The sequence below is a fragment of the Choristoneura fumiferana genome, chromosome 4 (assembly GCF_025370935.1).
Source record: "Choristoneura fumiferana chromosome 4, NRCan_CFum_1, whole genome shotgun sequence".
Classification (NCBI taxonomy): Eukaryota; Metazoa; Arthropoda; class Insecta; order Lepidoptera; family Tortricidae; genus Choristoneura; species Choristoneura fumiferana.
The window spans coordinates 16259369-16281929 of NC_133475.1; the positions used below are offsets into that span (position 1 = coordinate 16259369).

A 22561-nucleotide genomic window follows, 5' to 3' on the forward strand; every position below is an offset into this window, starting at 1 on the left:
TTTTTTGCTGAAATGACGATAACTCTACTGTATTCGTGTCCTTATCAGCACCCAATTCCAATTCAATGCTTTCACTAGAAATAAAGCCTCATACTATCTGGAAGACCACCATCAAAGAAACATTATCAGTCTTGGCGCCGTAAAATTAGTAGAGCTGAATTTCCATAAAGTGGGAAAGGGCAAAATAAATATGTATAGAAAAATATTTAAGTTTTACATTTATTTCGAACCATAAGCTACAATCAATTGATATTTAAATGTTCCAGAATCAGGGTCCAATTTCACGCATTCGTCCATGAATTCATCCCATCTGTCATTGAGACCATCAAAGGGGTTAAGGCACTTCATAACAGCTAAAATGGAAAATTAATATTTATTAATAATTTGAACGCATATCACGTAAACTACAGTATTAAATAAAACTTATTCTAACGTCTTCTAAGACGTAAACGTACACTTAGTAGACCTGCACAAAACCTGCGAAGCAATTCAATGGGTGTGTGTGTTCCCAATCCGCACTGAGCCCGCGTGGGAACTACGGCCCGAACCCTCTCATTCTGAGAAGAGGCCTGTGCCCAGCAGTATAACATAATATATAGGCTGGGATGATTATTAACTAGCGCCCCGCCCCAGCTCCGCACGGGTACAATTTTCAAAATAACCCTCCTTTGGGTGATATTGAAAACCAGCGCCGTGGCAACACGCTGAGTATGGCCCTTTTTGCTTCTTTCGGCACAACGTATTTTTTTCTTTCTTTTTTAGTATGTAAGAGTATAATTTATAATAAGAATAAGGTTGTCTTATTGTTAATTGTTTTTTTTGCTGTGCCGAATTTTAGCAAGTAAATTTATTGTTTTTTTCTTTATTTTCTTTCTTTCTTTGGACAGTCGGGTAAAAAGGCCTCAAGGGTACTTCATACACATTTTTCAGCTTCTTTTGCCAAAATCTGTACCCGCACGAAGCCGGGGCGCGTCAACGAAGAGTAAATTGTATCTCATGCTTTTTTTTATTGGATTGATATTTTTAAATTCGTAATATCTTTTGAATGGAATATCCGATTTTAATTATTCAAAAAGTAATCCACATTGTAACAGTGTTGAATATTAAATTATTTGTTTGGATAAGGATTAATACGAAGGTATGGATAACATGGTCTACTTTTGGTCGGCATTTCTATCAATTTTTTAAACCCCAAAAAGTGGTTAAAGTCACATAACTACAATAGTTGGACATATCGTGTTGCAAAGTTTTTTGTATACATTGATATACTTTTTAATATCGTAGAACATTTTTTTGGTCTATTATCAAAAATTTTCGCAGCGCATGTGATGAAATATATTTTACGCCAACTTTTTTTATTATTGAAGTTTTAAAACGGATTTCTAATTTATCTGGTAATAAAAGCCTATGGCACTGTGAAATAATGTAGCATTCTAACGGTGTTTTTTTTAATCTGTCTAGATGTTTTGAAAAATCCAACACTCCAAATCATTCCTCTTTATAATATTAGTATAGAAGAATATATTATATAAAATGACTGTATAAATCCAATTAGCAATGCTCCCTGGCAAAAAATTGCACTAACAAAAAAATTGCTAATGAAAAAATGTAGGTATTCAAGAAAATCAACATGTTTCACATGTGTCAACCTAAGTTAGTTCTTGAAAACTCAATACTTTTTTGTGGCCATTAATACCACAAGTAACCGGGCATAAACGGGCTCAAGTTATGCCCGATATAAAAAAATATATAGTTAAGCATCGCTCTTCATGGAGAAGTAAACGAACTTTATCCATTTAGGTCGAATTTTATAAATGAAACTTACTTTTGAACTCATCCACCCCACCTTCGTGACGATATGTTCTATAATCTGCTTTCACATCGATATCTTTAAAACCGATTTGTTCCATCATAGTCCGGACCTCACCGGCTGGATCCTTAAAGAAATGGCATAGGTAGTTAAAAATTGAATAGGACCATTAGTTAAGTTGACGACGCTAGCCTGCCAAGCTAATTCCAAATTATGCTCATGGGTGACCAAAACGTTTGTATTTAGTTATAAACTCCTCTCTTAAAATTATTGGAATATACACTTTTTCATTTTTGCTTAACCTGCTTAACTTCCATTTTTAAAAGTCCATTACAACTACGTTTAAATGATAACTTTTTTTGGTTGTTACCTGGGAATCATAATATGGTGTAAGAAATTCACGTATATCCTTAAGAGCAGCGCCCCACTTCGGCGTGCGGGAAAGCTCTTCGAACAACTCAAAGTATCTGGAGCGTCCAAGAAAGAGCAGCAAACAGTTACCACCTTCTGCCAGCATGTTATACACATTAGTGAATGCTGTCCTGAGGAATGCAATACAAAATGTTCTCATAAAGTCGAAACATTTGGCCCTGACCATTTTGACCCGCCGCTTACAAATCTGATGAAGATAAAGAAATATCTTTAAAAAAATGAGATCATAATTTTTAATATGTAAAACTCAAAAAGTACTTAGTGAAAAAGTAAAAATGCTTAACAGTGCATTGCAGCAATGTTTTATCATTAAATTTACAATAAGACCTCTTGACGGTCCCACAGTGAACAAATAGTGTAAAAAAGCGAATTCTTTAAATATTATATTACCGGGTACAGTGGCTCAGGGTTCATATAAACCGATTCCTACCGGCTTGCCAAAATTTTTAAGCTTATTTCACTATTAGTTTCACTCCTCACTAATCATTCAATTTGTATACACAATTGCCAAATATTTATTAATAAAACGCGTAGTAAGTTCACTTCTATCTACTCACGAAATAACTCGCCCTCGGTATTGTCTTTTAAGTACATAGACATAGTATAATATATAAATTGAACTTACACTTGCCGTTGCGCCCAATGAAATACGTAAAATGATAAAATGTGATCAAAATTCTCCTTCAGCTCGTCCGGCAGCACGTCTTGTATATCGAACTTGATAAATTGAATTTTATCACTTCTGTAGTGCTGAAGTGCAAAATCCACAGAATTCTGACTTCTGTCGCACCCAACAAGCCTCTTGAAATTTTTGGGGATGAACTTTTTTAAAACACTCGTAGTGAGACCTCCGCCTCCGCAGCCTATGTCCAAAACTCTAGCATCTTGCGTTTTCCATTTCATAGATATTTTTGCCAGATATTCTTCTGCATCCCTTCGTGATGGTTTGTTGATTGTCTCATATACATAGGGGTCCTCCATGTTACTTACACTGAGAAATTAACTAACTAAATAACATGTTGTAGTCAAAATACCACAAACGGGACTTATCACGCTATTATTACACAAGTAATATTTACCTCGACGTCCTCGATAAAAAAGCATAAGAATTTCAACCGGGACGATGGGTATAAGCTTTCATCTTCGTGGAATCCTGTTATTAATAAGTGTCGGCGTCGGGATGAATGTTCGGAGGGACGATCGGGCGTTGTTAGTGTTGTGTGTTGGTGTGATAGGGTGACTAATAAAAGTGACCAAGTGCGGGTAGTTCGTGATACGAGTGCCGGCACTATTAGTGATCAAGTGCGGGTAGTTCGAAGAACTCGCGCTGCTAGGCAGACTTGACACCCCACACTTCAGTCTACTCGTGACCACGGCAACTGTAACGTTGCCGAAACGTCGAGGTAAATATTACTTGTGTAATAATAGCGTGATAAGTCCCGTTTGTGGTATTTTGACTATGAGTAAGAATCACGAAAGTTTAAAACGTTATATAAATAACATGTTGTTAAAGGTGGTCAGAAATATCGTGACACTGGTTTTATACATATAAATATTTATATTTTGAATTTGAAAAAGATGACGCCACTGGCCTTTCAGGCACCTTATCCCTTAAACGTTTTTTTTTTACTGCAACTTGTATATAGCATCCGTTTTTAAAAAAAATACAATAATTAAAAAATAAATGGGAGCCCGTTAACGAAACAAAAGCGATAAGCTTTCTACGACCAAGTCTACTTTTTTATTTGGACTATGAATAAACTTCTCAAAGTTTATTTACAACTTCATGTTTTAATTTTTTTAACCTTTGCGAAACACGACTTTATAGAACTATATTATATTACAAACTGATATTAGGGACTTAAATCTGATAAAAAAAAGTTCATGGCTGCCACTTATTTGTCACTGCGTTTTATATTATAAGTTAAATGGGTAATAGATAAAATGCTCATTTAAATGTCCAGACTAACAAAGTAACAATCCTTAGAAAAAAGACGCAGATCCCAATATGAAAGTTAGGTGATTTCCCTGTTAAAACAATCAGAGCTTTATACTGTCCATGATCGTGTTAGGATTAAAACCGCTGCTATGGTCTATGACAAACTAACCTGTTTTCACTTCTTCAACGATTTTATAAGTAATGTCAGCGCAGGTTGAAATTGTCGCATTTACAACAAAGTAAGTGTTTTGCCGATTTGTTTGTTAGCACTTTAGATTCAGGGTGAGCAATCCAAATGGGTCAATATGGAGAAGTTAGATAGGTACTATAAGAGAATTCGAAATCTGATCAAGGACCATGGCGTCGATTTTAGATTTAAGATAGATTAGATTTAAAAAAAATGAAAAAAAGTCTGTCATAACCAGGTATCAAACCTAGTCAAAATCGTGTCAAGTAATCGCATATCATATTTATTATTATAATTGGCCCAGGGAGCCCCAAAATTTTGTTATGAAAACTTGTGTTAAAATTAGATAGAAATACCCACCCACTATTTATCAAAATATGTAATAAATAGTGCTCGAGATAACGGTTAATATTAAATAAATCTAAGGGCAAAATTTAAATATTTTGCAATATGTTGTCTTATTAAAGTATATTAATATGAATCATTTATCTGAAATGACTACTTACGAAAATATCTTATATTGATTATGCATTAGGTATTTAAAATTAGAACACATTTTAAATTAATATTAACTTTTGTTTTGACTTTGACTTTGTTCTAGTATTTTGCAAAATATTTATATTGTGGCTATTTCTACATACTAATATTTCATGGTAAACTTGGGTTCTCAAGCTTACAGGACCAAGTTTAATAGCAAATAATATGACTTGCCATTACTTAACAGAATTTCAACCAGGTTCGATTCTCGAAAGTACATCTGTAAATGACAGTTAAAAAAAAATCTATCTCTTATAATTCCTGACTTCTCCATACTGACTTATTTGGATTTAAAAGAAACTCTTTATTTCTAAAATAACACAAAATCTTCCGCTTAGACTCCAATTAAATAATAATAAAATTTAAATTGATCATCCTATCGTATCGTATATCGGTATCGTGGCCAAAATGCCAAAAACGGAACCCTCGTTTCGCCATGTCTGTCTTTTAATTATACTGTAACAAAACCAAATTCCAAGTCAATGTTTTCTTTAGAAAGAAGAGAAATTCTACTTGCAAAGTTAAAAACAGTTTGTAATATTGTAAAATATGATGTAGAAGATAGAGGGCGAATGGAAAAAAAAACTAACGCGCGGGGGCTTCTATACAAATTTTACAGCCGGCAAAAACAAGAATAAACAAGAATAAGCTTTACAGTATTTTTTTTATGTGTAGTTATTTTCTCCGTTTCAGTGTTTTTCAGTCTTTTTTAAATTTACTTGTGCAATATAGTGTGGCCTTACTTCTTGTTAAATTCACAATCCTATTAAAGTAAAAACATTAATAGCTAATCGGATAACTGCAAATTATTTAACCTATTCCACGAAGTATTTTTTGAAATTAATTTTAATAAAGTGGATCATCCATCAGACCTTAATTACGGAATGACAATGAAATAGCACTCTATGCAATTTTATTACACGTAATGAAATCATTATATACACTCAAGGTTACTTACTAAGAATCTTGCCATTGTTTCATAAGTCACGCATTGGATATTAGCAAAAAGTGCCCGAGTTAAAGGTTAAATTAAAAAAATCTAATTGCAAAATTGAACAAGTTTTAACGCCGATTGCCCGAAACGAGGTTAAATGTTTTTTAGCGTACCTTTGTATGTACGTCTATTTCTTTGGTCCTCCGTGTAGCCTAATGAGGTATCGTTAGACTCGTCATAACTGTAACAACATAAACGTACATTATTATTTTCAAAATGGCGTCCGCAAAAAAAATATATAAAAATCTCCAGCCATGTTGTTGGTTGCACTCCTCCAACATGGCTATACCGATTTTTATAGGTATGAAACCATTCGTAAAGTATTTTTTACTCACCTATCCCCAAAACCTCATTTTTTAATCATTGTCGTAGTATTATTATATTATGATATGATAGGTAATTTATATGTCAGAACAGCATTTGCCGGGTCACTAGTCATTGTAATACTACACAGTAAATGAGTTATATTTTTTGACTAACAAACAACGTAGAGCCTAAACTACTGGAGCTAGAAACTTCAAATTTGACAAATATACAAATCCTTAAGGATGACAGAGAAAGAAAGAAAGAAAATGTTTATTCGGCAGAGGTGTATGAAGAAGTGATTTTTTCGAAAATTTCACGAGATAGTGAATATTTTTTTAAATTTATTCTTCACGGGGACAAAGTCACGGGATAAAACTAGTTTGAATACACATGTATTTACTGTCTGCAACGTACATTTTATTTACAAAACTAAACATCTGTTTCAAACAAGTGAGGCGTATAAATGAATAACAATAATAAGATATTTTAATAACAAAACGGATATCGGCAAGAAGAATGTCGCAACATAACATAAAGTAGCGACCACACCGCTGCTCAAAATAAGGAGACGGTACGATATCGCAGAGACGTGCATAAGCGTCACGTTTTTATCGTACATATGCCCTCCACACCGCTGCTCAAAGTACGGTAACGGTGCGGAATCGCAGTAACGTGCCGTAAACATTACTGCTTTGCGTGGAAAACATGCGGTGAAGTACTGTACCGACTCCGTATTTTAAAGCAGCGATGTGGTCACTCCTTAAAATATGTACTTTTTGAGAAATCGCAATTAATTTTTGAATTTTATTTTTAAATTATTGCGATGTCTTCAATATTGGATGAATGTAAGTGTGTGGGTGTGGAGTCACGGATAAGAGGAGTAAGGAACGGCAAGTACCTCCTTTCAGAAAATAAAAAGGGGTCTATATTGACTCGCATAAAATCGATTCTCCTATTTTTTCCTGCTACCGATTTGTAGAGCCAGAATCATCACTCTTCCGGATTTTTTACTTCATAATTTTATTTGTCATAAATCTGTACTACTACCAACTGAGGTCATAATGGTCAATTATCAGAATATCGTAATTCATAACGTTGTCACTAAGATATGTTTTACTCATAATGCTGGTTTTCATATTTCTTTCATTCATAATCATCAATTTCAATAAACTTGTTAATCATAACATTTAAATATCGATACAGTTTTTTACGTTGATTTAACGTTAATGCGATGTTGGAATTGGAGTGAAAGTTTTTATATATTATTTTCAATATGCCTCCAACAAAAATAAACGAATATAAATAGGCCCAGATGATGATATTGATGAGATTATTTACTTAAATTGTGATTATCCTACTTTACTGGTGGCAGTTTGGTTCTGTAGTGGTCGCAGTTCTAACCTTACCTAACCTATATTAATGGCAGTAGTTTGGTTTCGTAGCGGTTGCAGTTCTAACCTAACCAAACCTACTTTACTGGTAGCAGTACGGTTTCGATTGGGTATCAGTTTTAACTTAACCTAACCTACATTTCTGACATCTACTAAAACTTATGAGACGATTTAGAGTAAAATTCATATAAAATTGATTTGCTGACGAATTGTTTTTTATTTGTTACTTACATCTGTTGTGGTTAAATAATGTCTGCAGTAATAACATCCAACAGATGGTGATTGCTTCGCCCATTGATGGCGTTGTAATCGAAATACTTATTTTATCACATTTTTTTTTCACCAAACGAAAGCAACGCAGGCCATAAACTTATATTACAGTGAAGCTTATAGCTACAAATACATACATACATACATATAATCACGCCTCTTTCCCGTAGGGGTAGGCAGAGACCACTTCTTTCCACTTGCTACGATCCTTACATACTACAACTTACATGCTACAAATAAGTCTGCTTTAAAAATATATGATAGCGGAGTTTTATGAGTACCAAACAATATGCTTAAAAAAAGAATGTCAAAAAAAAGGAGTACAAGAGATATTTATGATAACTGCCATTATGGTTTTAAATGTTTCGGAGTTATGATCAGTAGTAAAGTGACTAAGTATTAATAGTGAGTATTATGACAGAAAATTGTATGACAAACATTTTCGGAGTTCCAAAAATCGAGGTTGAAAAATTATGCGAACTTTGGCGCACCCAAAAAGGGTCAAAAGTAGAGGGCACCCCTCATACTGTCTGGTCGACCACTGTGAAAGAAACATTACTGGACCCATCAACCCAGGCCAGTCTTGATGCCGTAAAATTAGTAAAGCTTAATTTCCATAAAGTAGGATAGAGCAAATAGGAAGATAACGATAGATAATCATTTAAGTTAGTTACGTTTATTTCGAACCATAAGCTACAATAAGCTGATATTTAAATGTTCCAGAATCAGGGTCCAATTTCACGCAGTCGTCCATAAATTCATCCCATCTGTCATTGAGACCATCGAAGGGGTTCAGGCACTTCATAAGAGCTGAAATGAATAATATCGTTTTTTTTTTACAAATTATGTGTACTTAAATGAATTATACTTATTTTATCGTAGCCGGCACACTGCTGCTCAAAGAACGCTGACGGGGCGGAATCGCAGTGACGTGCAGTAAACGCAAGGATTTACCGCATGCTCTCCATGCAAAGTCGTGACGTTTACGACACAGCACTGTGATTCCGCACTGTCAGCGTACTCTGAGCAGCGGCGTGGAGGGCATATGAAAAAACGTGACGTTTATGGCGCGTCACTGCGATTCCATACATTACCGTCTCCGCATTTTAAGCAGCGGTGTGGTTGCTCCTTAATACGAAGACGTAAACGTATTAGTAGGCTTTAGTTGTAAGTAGTAATGTTAATTAATTAGATACAAAATGACAATACAAATCCAACTGTCGAAAATCGCATTAGCATAAAATTTTGCTATTTTTATGGAATAAAATGTCTTTAAGTAAATTAATACTATAAATATGTTCTTGTAGACTCAATATTATTGGACCACCTGCTGAGATCTAATCTTTACTTCTGTCTATGGTAAAGTTTGCCTGGAAAAGATCGCTCTGAAGCGATAAGGTCGACTCGTACAGTATCGAATCTGTAAATAACGCATTTGTAGTTTCGATATTGTATGTTGTCACAGTCGGTTTATCCATTTTGGTTCGAACTTTAAAATATAACTTACTTTTGAACTCATCCACCCCTCCTTTGTGGCGATATGTCCTATAAACTGCTTTCACATCGATATCTTTGAAGCCGATTTGTTCCATCATGGCCCGGACCTCCCCGGCTGGGTCCTTAAAAAAATTGCGTTGTTGAAAGTTGAAATAGGACCATTGTTAAAGTGACAACGATGACGACGCTAGCCAATTGGCAGATTTCAAAATAGCAACAGTGACAAATTTTTATTTTCATAAATACACATGGAAAGCAGCCATTTATGTCGTTTAAAAAGAAAAAATATGTTGTAAAATGCAGAAAATATCGTCATGAAAGTGAGAAAGGGCCCAGAGCGGGAGCCGTCTGCTTTACCTCCCAAAAACTTGTGTCAGCTCCAGTTTATTATAATTGTAACCTTTACAGATTATCGGCATACCAACAAAAATACATTTTTTTTGCAAAATAAAAACGAAACAAAATGTAAATTCATTCTTTTCGGACCAATTTTTACAAAACAAAATGTTTTAAGTTGTATTTTTAACCCCCGACGCAAAAAGAGGGGTGTTATAAGTTTGACCGCTGTGTGTGTCTGTCTGTATGTCTGTCTGTGGCACCGTAGCTCTTAAACGGGTGGACCGATTTGAATGCGGTTTTTATTAGAGTACTTTCTACACTGCATTTGACATTAACCGGCTTAACTTATGTTGAATAATTGAGATCCATTTGTTACCTGGGAATCATAATACGGCGTAAGAAATTCACGAATATCCTTAAGAGCAGCGCCCCACTTCGGCGTGCGGGAGAGCTCTTCGAACAACTCAAAGTATCTGGAGCGTCCAAGAAAGAGCAGCAAGCAGTTACCACCTTCTGCCAGCATGTTATACACATTAGTGAATGCTGTCCTGAGGAATTCAATACAAAATGTTCTCATAAAGTCGAATCGTTTGGCCCTGGCCGTTTTGACCCGCCACTTACAAATCTGATGAAAATAAAAAAATATTTCGTATTTTTTTGGTGTTAAATGTAAAACTCAAAAAACCTCATTGAAAAAGTAAAAATGATGGCAATGAATGGTCGCAATGGTTTATCGTTAAATTAACAATAATACATCTCTTGACGGTCCCACAGGGAACAAAATATTGTAAAAAAAGCGAATTCTTTCAATATTACCGTGTATTGTCTTTCAAATAAATTGCCATAACAGCCTAAATTGGATAAAAATATTTTGACTTTGACTGAATTTGACTTTGAACTGTTAAAACAATTTTAGGCCGGTGCAAATCGTTTTGCAAAAGAAAAATTTACTCCTATGCGGCGGTATGGCGGCCATTAGGAACCGTCGGAAAAGTATATGGCAAGGTGATTTCCGTGAATGGCTACTCGAAGATAATTAGCTGTACAAAAATTAGCGTGGAACAAATGGTTGAATTGTTTTTTTTTATTAATGTATTCGCGTCGGTATGGGGGGCTGTTTGTCACACCGGAGAAGTATGGCATTACGCTACCACCTACTTCTTTTTTATCGACTATCGGAAAATACAAGCATTTTTGTGGAACAAATCGTTCGACACTCTTTATTTATCCGACACGTTCGATTGACTCCCACGCGATTGGGCCGCCGGTACCAGCGCTATGACCATCATTTTCTTTTTTGTCATTCCGTAATTAGACCCCTGAAGAACCGCCATACTGGTACAAATGATCTATTATTTTGTGTCACCATCTCCGGGTCTATATATGTCAGGTACTATTATGTGAATTGAACTTACACTTGCCGTTGCGCCCAATGAAATACGTAAAATGATAAAATGTGGTCAAAGTTCTCCTTGAGCTCGTCCGGCAGAATGTCTTGTATATCGAACTTGAAGAATCGAATTTTATCACTTCGGTAGTGCTGTAATGCAAAATCTACAGAATTCTGACTTCTGTCGCACCCAACAAGTCTCTTGAAATTTTTGGGGATGAACTTTTTTAAAACACTCGTAGTGAGACCTCCGCCTCCGCAGCCTATGTCCAAAACTCTAGCATCTTGCGTTTTCCATTTCATATAAATTTTTGCCAGATATTCTTCTGCATCTCTTCGTGACATTTTGTTGATTGTCTCATATACATAGGGGTCGTCCATGTTTCTTACACTGAAAAATTTATTTACAGTTAGGAAGAACAAATAACAATAAATTACAGTTACATGTTTTTATGTTTTTGTTTTATTTACCCTGCATTGGTATAAACTGTAATATTATTAACTTTCACTGGTTAATAAAAAATTAGAGGTCTTAAAGTGGTCAAAGGGCTTGCGCATGTTTTGTTCATCGTACGATGACAAGAAAAAAATACAGGTTTCTTATGACAGTGTGGCGTTTGGCGTTGTATATATATATATATATATATTAGTAGATTATTGTCGTGGCCTGGAAGTAGGCAATTGCTGGCTGAGTATGAGAATTAAACGGACGAGCTTGCGATTATAATAATATAAATAATATTCTACTTAGTTACTTACAAAAACGATAAATTCGTTCTATTTATAAAACTGATGATATCAAAAATCATTCTCAAACTGCAAAATTGATCTCGACTTTATAGAACTATATGTTATATTGCCAACTACATTCGGTACTTATTTCTGATTAAAAATAATACTTTGAATTGCCACTTATTTGTCTCTGCGTGTTGTAAGTTATGTTCTAGACAGTTCACAGAATGCAGAACCCAATATTATGGATAGGTAATTCCACAGTAAAAACAATCAGAGCTCTATAGTCTGCGTGAACGTGTAAGGATTTTAACTGCTACTATGGTCTATGACAAACTAACCTGTCTTCACTTCTTCAGCGATTTTCTGAGTAATGTCAGCGCTAGTTGAAACAATTTATATGTACTTGATCGTGAAATTTTTCAGCAAAGAAGGTGTTTGCCGATATTTTTGTAACTTTGGCCGTGTCGATATCTCTGCCCTTGACTGTACACTTGTGAAAATATTGTTTCAGAAAACTTTACAAAAAAACTTTTATAGCTAGAATGTTTTTAACACACCTATTTTTCCCGTGACTTCATATGCACAAAACTTTAATTTCTTCTTGGGCTTTTTTATCTCTGTCATTGAATAAAGGAACAAAAGTGACAATGGCAATATTCAATTCCAAAAATTCACAATCATCATCATCATCATCAATTTAATACCAACGATTATGGTTGGTTAGATCAATTCACCACAATCGTTATTCCTAGTAGCAAAATTACCATTGCCGTTTTGTCCCAAATGTTTTATTTAATTTCAAATATGATATTAATATATAAATAACAATTTTGGAAAAATGATCTAACTAGCCACTTTATAAATTTTATAATTATTATTAGTTCATGATTTGGGACCATTTCGTGACATGCACAAACATATATTAAACTTAAATTTATTTTTTAGTCCGAATGTTGTCAATAATAACATATGCATGTATGATAAGTAGATACCGGAATTCTCGTGCCACTTTTGAGCTGTCGTAGGGACTTCTAATTTTATGGACTTCCAGTCATATTATATAGTTACATTATAGAACACAACGTACTAAAAAAGAATAAAAGTAGAGGTAAACAACAGGCGGTTTACCATTCTAAAGGAAATCCTTTCATTCCGTGACTCAAAAGTAGTGGGCAAAGTTTTAATAACTACAAAAAATAACAACTTTTTTGCTGGCTGTAGGCACTTTTCATTATAATTACCATGTCATCTTATCTATATAACCGTATCAAATTTCAAATTGATCCAGATGCGCTGCGCTTGTTTTTTCTCTTTAGACTTTTAACCGACTTCAAGAAAAGGAGGAGTAGCCTAAGAACACCGTCATTTATGAACCGATTTGAAAAATAAAAAATTCGTTCGTATAGTGCCTCCAATTAGGTCCCACAAACACCAAATCAAGATCTGATGATTGAATCCTGTAGAAATCGAGGGAATTGTTCAAATATTGTAGGGGCACCCACGGTATTTGGATAAATTTAGAAGATACTCGTGCATTTGCTCTTGAAAATCATCATTTGGTGAACTGAAACTGATGATGAACACCACATTGACCACCGGAGCTACTCAATAACAAGTATTTCACGAGTTAAATTTCAAATATTTTAACACAGTTGCTAAGCAATTTATGCTCGACGCAATGCATATGTTGAAATGGAACAGGTCATGTGGTGAAGCACCAGGACTCCTCAATAATTAACATCTCTGCATCGAAAAAAGTGACGAGCAGTTGAAATTCATTACACTATTGTATCTAAAAATATTTACACTAAAAAGCGTGAAAAAAAAATGATAACGAAAAATTTAAGTGACTACAAAAAAAAACTGGTAGAAAATTATTTTCATGGTATTTTTTGTAATCGGTTCAGTTTTTTGTTATATAATTTTTTAAACAGTCGGGTTTATTACGCACACATACATAACATACGTACACTCTCGCATAAACGCACAGTAAATAAATTTACAGCACTGTTTTTTTTTAATTCAAACTCGACTGTCTTTAAAAAAAATTGGCTATCGATTCGACTTTTACGAGAACAAAAATTTTTAAAAGGTTAACAAATATAGTAAATTGTTTAAAAATATATATATTAATCGTCATCCAATCCTATATAAATTAATCCTATTCAGATTGTGTAGTATCCTATGAGGAGGTCAAAAGTGGCTTCAAAGGGTTCGTGTAATCTTATTACACACGGTGCTACTCGCCAGTTCTGTTAGCTTGAACTTGGCTAGACACGCTGCCGCTGCCGTGTGTCTAGATCCTACAGAGTTGTGTCAAGCGTGAATCTTCTTAACCTCGCGAAGTGCAGGAATCAGTCTCCTAAAAGTGTTGGATATTTCGGGTTATAAATAAAATTATTTTGTGAATGTTATGAATTTAAATATGGTACGATAATCTAAAATATTTTTTCTTATAAAAAATGTCACCCTTATTCATTATTATAACAACAGACAACTGTGTAAACACTACGTTGTCCAGAAAATTACATAGTCTTCAGATATTAACTCGTGATGTATTACAATGACTAGAACCGATTGATACCAGGAAGTTAAAAGTTCAAGATAAGTCTTATTTTTTTTTCATTACAGAGACACTCAGATATATGACGAATCAAAAAAAATATATAAAACGTTAAAATTAATAAAATAAAGACAACTTAAACCTATATAAACGTACGTTTTTTTTATCGAATAGCTGGCAAACGAGCATTCGGGTCAGCTGGTGGTAAGCGATCACCACCGCCCATGGACACCTACAGCATGATTAGGACTGCGGGTGCGTTGCCGGCCTAAAGGAGAGGGGGATAGAGGAGGGGAAAGGGGGTAGGGGAGTTGGGCCTCCGGATCTCCCACTTCCCGTACGAAACACAGTAACAAAACTACGATTTCACGCCGGTATTCTGTGAGAGTGTGCTACTAAACCAGTCGAGCCGGCCCATTCATGCTGCAGCCAGCAAGTGGTTACAGTAAGACTCTGCCACATGTAAAATGCCAGAAAATAACCCAAATTTCTTTCATAGGTAGTTTTTATGTAGAGTTGATATTGATACTTTAGAGCAGAAATTGTGGTCTGAAAAGAATAATGGACAAATTACGTAATGGTCATTTGATACGACATGATTTTCGATGAAACTATTATTTATTAATTGTACAAATTTATATGATCGTGTAATCTACACATTGGTCTAGGTTAGGTTATTAGGTTCATTTTATAACAATTCTGTAAAATTGACAATTTCTGGGGAAATTGCATAATATATCAAATGACCATTACCTATGTATTTCCTACATTATTCATTTTAAACTTTATATATTTTAATATGAACCCCGGATTACGCTTTTAATTATTGGTTAATGGTGTAACGTTGAAAATATAGAATTAAAACTCAATCTACCAATTTATAGAAAGCTTTTTAATTGCCTTTATTTAGAACCACAAGCGACAATCAATACATATTTTACTATTCCTAAATCAGGGTCCAAGGCGAGGGCGTCACTCATAAATTCTTCCCAATTTTCTTCGAGACTTTGGAAAGGATTCAAGCATTTCATTACACCTGGAAAAAATAAATTTTTTTTAAACCTTAATACACAATTGTAGCCATACCCAGAGTACAACATTCTAAAAACGACGTTAATGAAATGTTTCGAACTTGTCTGAATATGATTTTTGTTTGAAACAAAAAATAACTAAGTATAACAAAACAAAAAAAAAGGGTAGGCGAACTAGCTTGGCTACTTGACGTTTAGCCAAAATTTACTAATTAGTAACCAAAATAATCTTAAAATAATGCTAATATTGCAAAACTGATTTTGTAAGTCATCACTTAACTTTTAGCTACTAGTAGGCCTTAGTTTTATAGTCACTCAAGTTATGCTACAAGCAACAATTTTTTGGTACTGTTAGCAAATTTTTATTCAGTGATTCTTAGATCACTCTACGGTAAATCCTGTATATCAAGTTAATAACATATAAGCTATAAGGTGACCGGGTCAGCTGGGGGGATATTGTAGCTGAGCCGTCTGATGGCGTCCTTACGACGCCATGTTCGCCATGTTCATGAGAATTCATACGAATATCTGCCCCGACCGGGAATCGAACTCGGGACGTCAAGCTTATTCGTAGTCAGGTTCTCTAACCAGTGGTTAGCTACCTGGCTATAAAGGTTTAAAGGTAATTAATGGTTTACTTTTGAACATTTCGACGCCATCTTCGTAAGCGTAAGTCTCGCGAGTCGCTCTCACGTCGATATCCTTGAATCCGATCCGTTTCATCATTGTCTGTATCTCACCAGCAGGATCCTTAAAAATATTTTATATTTTTGTTTCTCAGTAACATTTTAACTATACATTATATTTTATATCAAGGTATAGAACAAATATATTTTTTCCTTGCAACCGAACTTGCATTAAGGGACCAGAACGTGAATAAATTAAATTTGTTAAACGCACCGAAAAAAAACAAGGTGAAATTCTTTACATGATTAAAAAAAATACAACTAGGTTGCGAACCCGCTATCTAGGCTTGGGAGGACGCAGATCAAACTGCAAGGATACAATGTTTATAGATTTTTTTTAAGTTTTCAACACATCTTTAGTAACTAACAAAACATCCAAATTTTATTTCCTGTTTTATGCACGTGACTGCGATTCCGCACCCTTTGCGTATTTTAAGCAGCGGTGTGGCCGTTCCTTTACTCGATAATGATACCAGGGGCCCTATAAAGTCTAACGCAGTCGGAATCAAAAAAAAAACACTATTTGTTTCTGTCACACGATATAGAATGAGAGTAGAAACAGTAGAAAGAGATGGTAAATGTGCGTGAGACAATATGGCCTAATTTTTAAAACAAGCTTTATTTCTGACAGTACTTCTTGTTAACTGTACTTGCATTGTCATCCAAACTACATTTCAATACCAAATTTCAAGTCGCTGCCATTAACTGTTGAGGAGTTCCGTCCTGCGGAGACGATCCTGACTGGACTATCAGGATGTCACTGCCAGATTATTGTATTGTCACCAGATTTATATAGGTATGCCAAATTTCAAGTCAATCCAATTACAGGAAGAAGGTCAAATGTAGCTTCCGAGATTTGACTCAAATTAATATGCAAACGGCGCAAGCTACTCTTAAATAAGAGCTCGTAATAAGTTTTTGTTAAAAATTACATTTTTAATAAGAGTTTTTTTGCTGACTGCACTTTTTGTTCACTGTACTTGCATTGTCATTCAAGCTACATTTCCGTAGCAATTTCAAGTCTATGCCATTAACCGTTGAGGAGTTCCGTTCTGCAGAGACGATCCTGGCCGACCAGGATTTCACTATCAGATTATTGTATTGTCACGCAATTTACATAAGTATGCCCAATTTTAAGTCAATCAGACCACCGAAAGTGGGTCAAATTTAGCTTCCAAGACCCGAACAAATAAATAAATAAGTTTCTGTTAAAAATCTCATTTGTAATACAAGCTTTGTTTGCTGACTGTACTTTTTGTTGACTGTACTTTCATTGTAATTTAAAGTGCATATCCCTACCAAATTTCAAGTCGGTACTATTAACCATTGAGGAGTTCTCTCCTGCGGAGACGATCCTGACAGGACCACCAAGATGTCACTACCAGATTATTGTATTGTTACCAAAGCTACATAAGTAGGTATGTCAAATTTCAAGTCAATTGGAAAGCTGGAAGGGGGTCAAATTTAGCTTACAAGATTTGATCCAAACAAACAAACAAATAAATAAACAGGGCAAGCTAAAGACAGTCTTGTAAAAATAGGCCAAGTTAAAAAAGCTTGTAAAAATGGAAGTAAAGTGAGCGAATAAATTTGAAATGACGTGTCTGAAAACGACCGTTATTCTTTTGTTTCCTCTTACCTGAGAATGAAAGTAAGGAGAAGTAAATTTAGTGTGAACATTTTCCAGATGACTTCTCCATTTCGGCGTACGAGAGAGGTCGTCGAATACCTGAAATGCATTGCTATGTCCAACAAATAAGAGTTGACAGTTACCCCCTTCTGTTAGCATGTCGTACACATTTGTAAACGCAATCCTGTTGAACAAAAACAAAACTGAAATGTTTAATACCACCCACTACTAACAGCAGAAGCGGAGTTATACGAAAATGTTGCCGATCGATAGTCCAATATCGATAGTTTATCGATATTGGGAATCAAGGCATCAAAAACCGGTTTTGATTCGAGAAAACCAACAGTTGCATGTGGCTTAACATTCTGTAATGAGGGCTATCGTTTTTTGTCTCACTAGATGGCGCACTGTTGCGTGAGGCTTTCATAGTCTGTTATTACGGGCGTGAAAACAAAGTTTAGATTAAAATCGTTTGCGTTAAACAAGATTAAAAAAATTGAACGGGGGCAGAGCCGGGGGCAACAGCAAGAAGCTATATAAAAATCTATATAAAAGCGCTCGGGTCAGACCATAAAATGTCCTGAAACTTACTCTTGCTTTCTTATCCAGTTGAAAGCGTATGACGAAAATATGTGATCAAAAGTCTCTTTCAATTCATCCGGAATCTTTTCTTCTACATCGAGCGCCATAAAATGAACTTTTTCATTTCCATAATGTTCTTGCGCATATTTAACACATTCTATATTTTTATCGCATCCAACTAACTTTTTAAAATTTTCTGGCATGTATTTTTTCAATATATTGGAAGTAACTCCTCCATCTCCACATCCTATGTCTAAAACTCTAGCATCAACCTTTTTCCATTTAATTGGTATTTTTTCTAAAACTTCCTTAGCGTCTCTGCGCGTCATTTCGTTAATCTTTACATATTCTTTAGGGTCTTCCATTTGTTTATCAAAACTAAATAAACAGCTACTCAATTGTTTTTTTTTTAATTCCAGATGGGTGATCTGATGCGAAATACCCTAAGAAGTAAACTTCTTCTTAAAAGTTACTGTTACGTTTATTATATAGGCAAGACGTGCATATAATTTTGCTATTGTTTGCGAAGTAAATAACAGGTCTGGCACTAATTATGTACCATTTGCAACGATGTTTCCTTTTACGATATTTTTCAAATTTTAAGCTGAGTTAATATTTGTTCTTTGTTGTTTACATTATTATTCAAAAATTCAATGTCAGACAGTGCGTCAGTATAAAAATCTACCAATTGTGTTGAGCCACGACCCAACGTGTTTCGTAGTAGCCGTCACAGCAGGTACAGTCAAGGGCAAAGATATTGATACGGCCAAAGTTGCAAAAATATGTATACACGGCTTTAATGTTCAGTACATAAAGTCGTGTATACATATTTTTGCAACTTTGGCCGTGTCGATATCTTTGCCTTTGACTGTACGTGGACGTAGAATGTGTCTTTTTGTTTGACAGGCACTAACTAACCTTAAATAACTATGACTTTATACTTTGCTGCTCCGCTTCCATGTATAAGACAACTACGTTATATTATGTTATGTTCCTATAGTTTGGCTAATGAAAGCTGAACCCAGCTATTATTTGAGTGGCAACATTATTCAAATGTCATGGGCAATCAGACCAAAGAGTATAAGAAAACAGACAGACCTTCGTGTGTTAAAATAGAGTTTTTTTGGAAATTTACTGCTGAAATATAAGCGAAACAATCAAAAGTGGTGTGCCACAGATTATTTAACCATGATAAGCAAATTCAAACAAAAACAAGCAGAGAGAGAAGCCTTGTCCAAACAAAAAAAAGTGTGTTTAGATGCGGTGACCGAATTTTTAGGTTAGTAGGCATGGCAAAATATTTTGATACTATACCTATCCCTTTTGTATATACGAGTACATTTGAATTAAGTGATTTACACAAGTCACAATTTCGAGCAGAAATATTTATGTACATTTTTCACAAAAGTATGTATATTAAACAACTTTGGAAGTTACTTAATACTATCTATAGCTTCCGAATTTATTTCGACTTAATAAAATAACTGCTTAAAAGTAATAAACGCGGTATAAGGCACCGCACTAGAAGGACCTTACCTCATTAGAAGGAAATCTATAAAAAAAGTTGTGATATTTTTAGACAACTTTAGGAACTTTAGGACTTTATTTTGTTCAATTGTAATAATATTATTATTCAAATTAATACCACTATCTGTGCCATAGCACAATATCTGTATCATATCATAATATGATTCACCCGGCCATATCGATCGATACCTACGTTGTAGTATCTGATTTTTTAGTGTATGTTGCCGTCTTAGCATTTGTATGTTTTACGAAAAACTTAGAAATTGACTAAAAATACGTAGTAAAAACAAATATTACATGTGATATGTGATCCCTTAATTATTTGTGCTTGCTTAAAAATTTGTGCACTTTCAAAACACACGACGGCATTTTACATTGATTTGCTCATCTGTCACATTGACTGTCACGGACTACTCGCACCGTGGCTTGTTTGAGGTAAACTGAAGCCCTGCCCTTAGTGTAAGTTTTCGGTTACAAAATACGTCTCGATCGCGTTCGCGCTAAAATCTCAATTTATATGGAAACATGAACAGCGCCTCTAGCGGAACGTTCGCGATGTGAACGCGATCGAGACGTATTTTGTAACCGAAAACTTACACTAGGGGCACTGATTGCGACACGAGACAATTGGGTCGTTTATGAATCTTCAACTCGGGGGCGGTAGTAACATATCTACTCCCTGTTTATATGTAATATCATTGCCCACCCTTCACCATCTTCCTATAAACCAATCCCAGTTTCACAAACACAAAATGCTAACGCGTTTTAAAGTCTTCACGAGTTAATTTTTAAAGCGAAAACAACACAAAAATAGCAAAATAAAACAAATGACGTTAGTAGAACTAGTCAGTAAGCGTTAATTTTTTTTAACCTACTCACGTTATTTTTTAACATCACCTATTCTCTCAGCTATCCTATAATTTTCAACTTATCTTATGAACAGTCGGCAGCAGAAGTAGATGAGCAGTTGTGATGCTTAAAATGATTTAAAAACTCCCATAAGTCGTGTGAAGATCATTTTGAGCGCCGTAACGGCTCATCCACTTCTGTTGCTGACTGAACATACGAATTGAGTTCATGGTACCTAAATTACCTAAGTAACTAAACTACTGCAAACAGACTTGACACCAGACAAACGGGCGTGGATACTACAAGGTTTCTTTATGTTGCCTACGTGACCCTAAAATATTACGCCACGAAGACAGCGTGACGTGGGAGTGTCTGCAAAAAATAAGGATAAACCATTCTGTTTTTCACTGATAAGATATATGAATGAATTAGTAGACTATTTGCTCGAAATTTATTGAGCCGATTAAAATTGAATTTGATGGTTAATTTTGTGTAGGTAGGTACTTTTATTGTATTGTATTGCATTGTAAACTCTTTATTGCACATAAATACACATGAAATAAACAGATAATAAGATGTACAACGGCGAGCTTATGACTTAAAGGGATCTCTTACTTGTTTGTTTGATATGATAATATCTGAAACTAATGAACAACTTTTAGAAAAATCTTCAGGGATAGAAAGCTACGCTACCTAAGATTTACATAATATTTTGGTGCAGTTAAAATGAGATCTGCGTAAGATCCTACTAATATTTATATCCTACTAATAATTTAAATATGAAAGTTTGTGAAGATGTTTGGATGTTTGTTACTCAATCGCATATAAACCGCTCTTTAGTTTTTTTTTTTAATTTATTTAATCATTTAAATTATACAAAAAAAATACTATTATACTTCGCCAAACTGCAAAACAGTTTGTTGGCGAATACTACACTCCTTATTATAGTTATATAATTCTTTAATTAGATCGTATTAAGTACTTCAAACATAATAATATATTTTTAAGTGATTTTTGTTTATTATTACGAAATCTTTTCAGCTATAGAGATATTTATTTTGTTCTTTCGGGATTCAAGTATATTTTTTTATAAATTATTGGCCTGAAACGTTAAGGCGTGGAATGAAAAAACGCAAGTGTCAGTAACTATAGATGAATTTGATACACAGTAATTTGAGTTCCGGATAAGGACATAGTATAGTTTTTTATCCCAGAAAATGGCATAGTTCCCGCGGGATAGCGATAACCGAATTCTACGCGGACGGAGTCGCGGGTAACGGCTTGTTAACATCATCATCATCATCATCCCAGCCTATATACGTCCCACTGCAGGGCACAGGCCTCCCCTCAGAATGAGAGGGCTTGGGCCATAGTTCCCACGCGGGCCCAGTGCGGATTGGGAACTTCACACACACCATTGAATTGCTTCGCAGGTTTGTGCAGGTTTCCTCACGATGTTTTCCTTCACCGCAAAGCTCGTGGTAAATTTCAAATGTAACTCCGCACATGAATTTCGAAAAACTCAGAGGTGCGAGCCGGGGTTTGAACCCACGACCCTCTGCTTGAGAGGCGATGGGTCAAACCCATGGGTGGGTTGTTAACATACAGAAGGAATTTTACTTTACTTTAATTGCTCGTTTGCCATCCAGTCTAATAAAAAAAAATCGGGTCTCCGTTTCATTAGCCCAGTATTTTATTACAATTGTTGATAATAATAACAATATCGAGGCGTCCCAAACAGGGTTAAAAATCATTAATTTCATTCCGGGCCTATTATGCCCACGAGAGGAAGACCTCATCGTGCAAATGGCTGCAATGAGCAAAGCTTTGGGACACTAATAGCCTATTACAGTAAATCCTTTCAGA

The 22561-nt window shown here is 35.0% G+C and overlaps 3 protein-coding genes across 7 annotated transcripts; all 3 read right to left on the reverse strand.

Moving 5' to 3' along the window:
• Positions 1 to 201: 201 nt before the first annotated feature.
• Positions 202 to 6034, reverse strand: LOC141427553 (juvenile hormone acid O-methyltransferase-like). 3 transcript variants are annotated; one of them, XM_074087107.1, is made up of 5 exons: positions 6013 to 6034; positions 2868 to 3233; positions 2181 to 2352; positions 1826 to 1937; positions 202 to 353 (listed from the first exon to the last, which is right to left on the reverse strand). In XM_074087107.1, the coding sequence occupies exons 2-5, from the start codon at positions 3221 to 3223 to the stop codon at positions 220 to 222; spliced, it is 774 nt and encodes a 257-aa protein (XP_073943208.1). In that variant the 5' UTR covers positions 3224 to 3233; positions 6013 to 6034; the 3' UTR covers positions 202 to 219. The 3 variants fall into 3 exon arrangements, with proteins under 3 accessions (XP_073943208.1, XP_073943206.1, XP_073943207.1); XM_074087105.1 differs by lacking the exon at positions 6013 to 6034 and adding an exon at positions 5864 to 5974; XM_074087106.1 differs by lacking the exon at positions 6013 to 6034 and adding an exon at positions 4351 to 4530.
• A 2492-nt stretch (positions 6035 to 8526) lies between these two features.
• On the reverse strand, positions 8527 to 12249 carry LOC141427554 (juvenile hormone acid O-methyltransferase-like). Of its 3 annotated transcripts, none has more exons than XM_074087110.1 (5): positions 12166 to 12249; positions 11118 to 11483; positions 10079 to 10250; positions 9374 to 9485; positions 8527 to 8676 (listed from the first exon to the last, which is right to left on the reverse strand). In XM_074087110.1, exons 2-5 carry the CDS (start codon positions 11471 to 11473, stop codon positions 8543 to 8545), a joined length of 774 nt encoding a protein of 257 aa, XP_073943211.1. In that variant the 5' UTR covers positions 11474 to 11483; positions 12166 to 12249; the 3' UTR covers positions 8527 to 8542. The 3 variants fall into 3 exon arrangements, with proteins under 3 accessions (XP_073943211.1, XP_073943210.1, XP_073943212.1); XM_074087109.1 differs by lacking the exon at positions 12166 to 12249 and adding an exon at positions 11852 to 12132; XM_074087111.1 differs by lacking the exon at positions 12166 to 12249 and adding an exon at positions 11564 to 11585.
• Positions 12250 to 15261: 3012 nt separating this feature from the next.
• Positions 15262 to 18799, reverse strand: LOC141427077 (juvenile hormone acid O-methyltransferase-like). The gene is made up of 4 exons (XM_074086307.1): positions 18329 to 18799; positions 17747 to 17921; positions 16060 to 16171; positions 15262 to 15426 (listed from the first exon to the last, which is right to left on the reverse strand). Exons 1-4 carry the CDS (start codon positions 18682 to 18684, stop codon positions 15293 to 15295), a joined length of 777 nt encoding a protein of 258 aa, XP_073942408.1. The 5' UTR covers positions 18685 to 18799; the 3' UTR covers positions 15262 to 15292.
• Between the last annotated feature and the right edge of the window lie 3762 nt (positions 18800 to 22561).

Coding starts and splice junctions, on each gene's coding strand:
- LOC141427077 (XM_074086307.1), bottom strand. CDS start 18,684: ATGGAAGACCCTAAAGAATATGTAAAGATTAACGAAATGACGCGCAGA. Junction 17,922..18,328: donor AACTGGATAAGAAAGCAAGA/GTAAGTTTCAGG, acceptor TTTGTTCAACAG/GATTGCGTTTACAAATGTGT. Junction 15,427..16,059: donor TGGCGTCGAAATGTTCAAAA/GTAAACCATTAA, acceptor TATTTTTTCCAG/GTGTAATGAAATGCTTGAAT.
- LOC141427554 (XM_074087109.1), bottom strand. CDS start 11,901: ATGATTTTTGATATCATCAGTTTTATAAATAGAACGAATTTATCGTTT. Junction 11,484..11,851: donor AGAACGAATTTATCGTTTTT/GTAAGTAACTAA, acceptor TAAATTTTTCAG/TGTAAGAAACATGGACGACC. Junction 10,251..11,117: donor CATTGGGCGCAACGGCAAGT/GTAAGTTCAATT, acceptor TGAATTCCTCAG/GACAGCATTCACTAATGTGT.
- LOC141427553 (XM_074087105.1), bottom strand. CDS start 5,886: ATGAAACAATGGCAAGATTCTTA. Junction 3,234..5,863: donor AAACAATGGCAAGATTCTTA/GTAAGTAACCTT, acceptor TTAATTTCTCAG/TGTAAGTAACATGGAGGACC. Junction 2,353..2,867: donor CATTGGGCGCAACGGCAAGT/GTAAGTTCAATT, acceptor TGCATTCCTCAG/GACAGCATTCACTAATGTGT.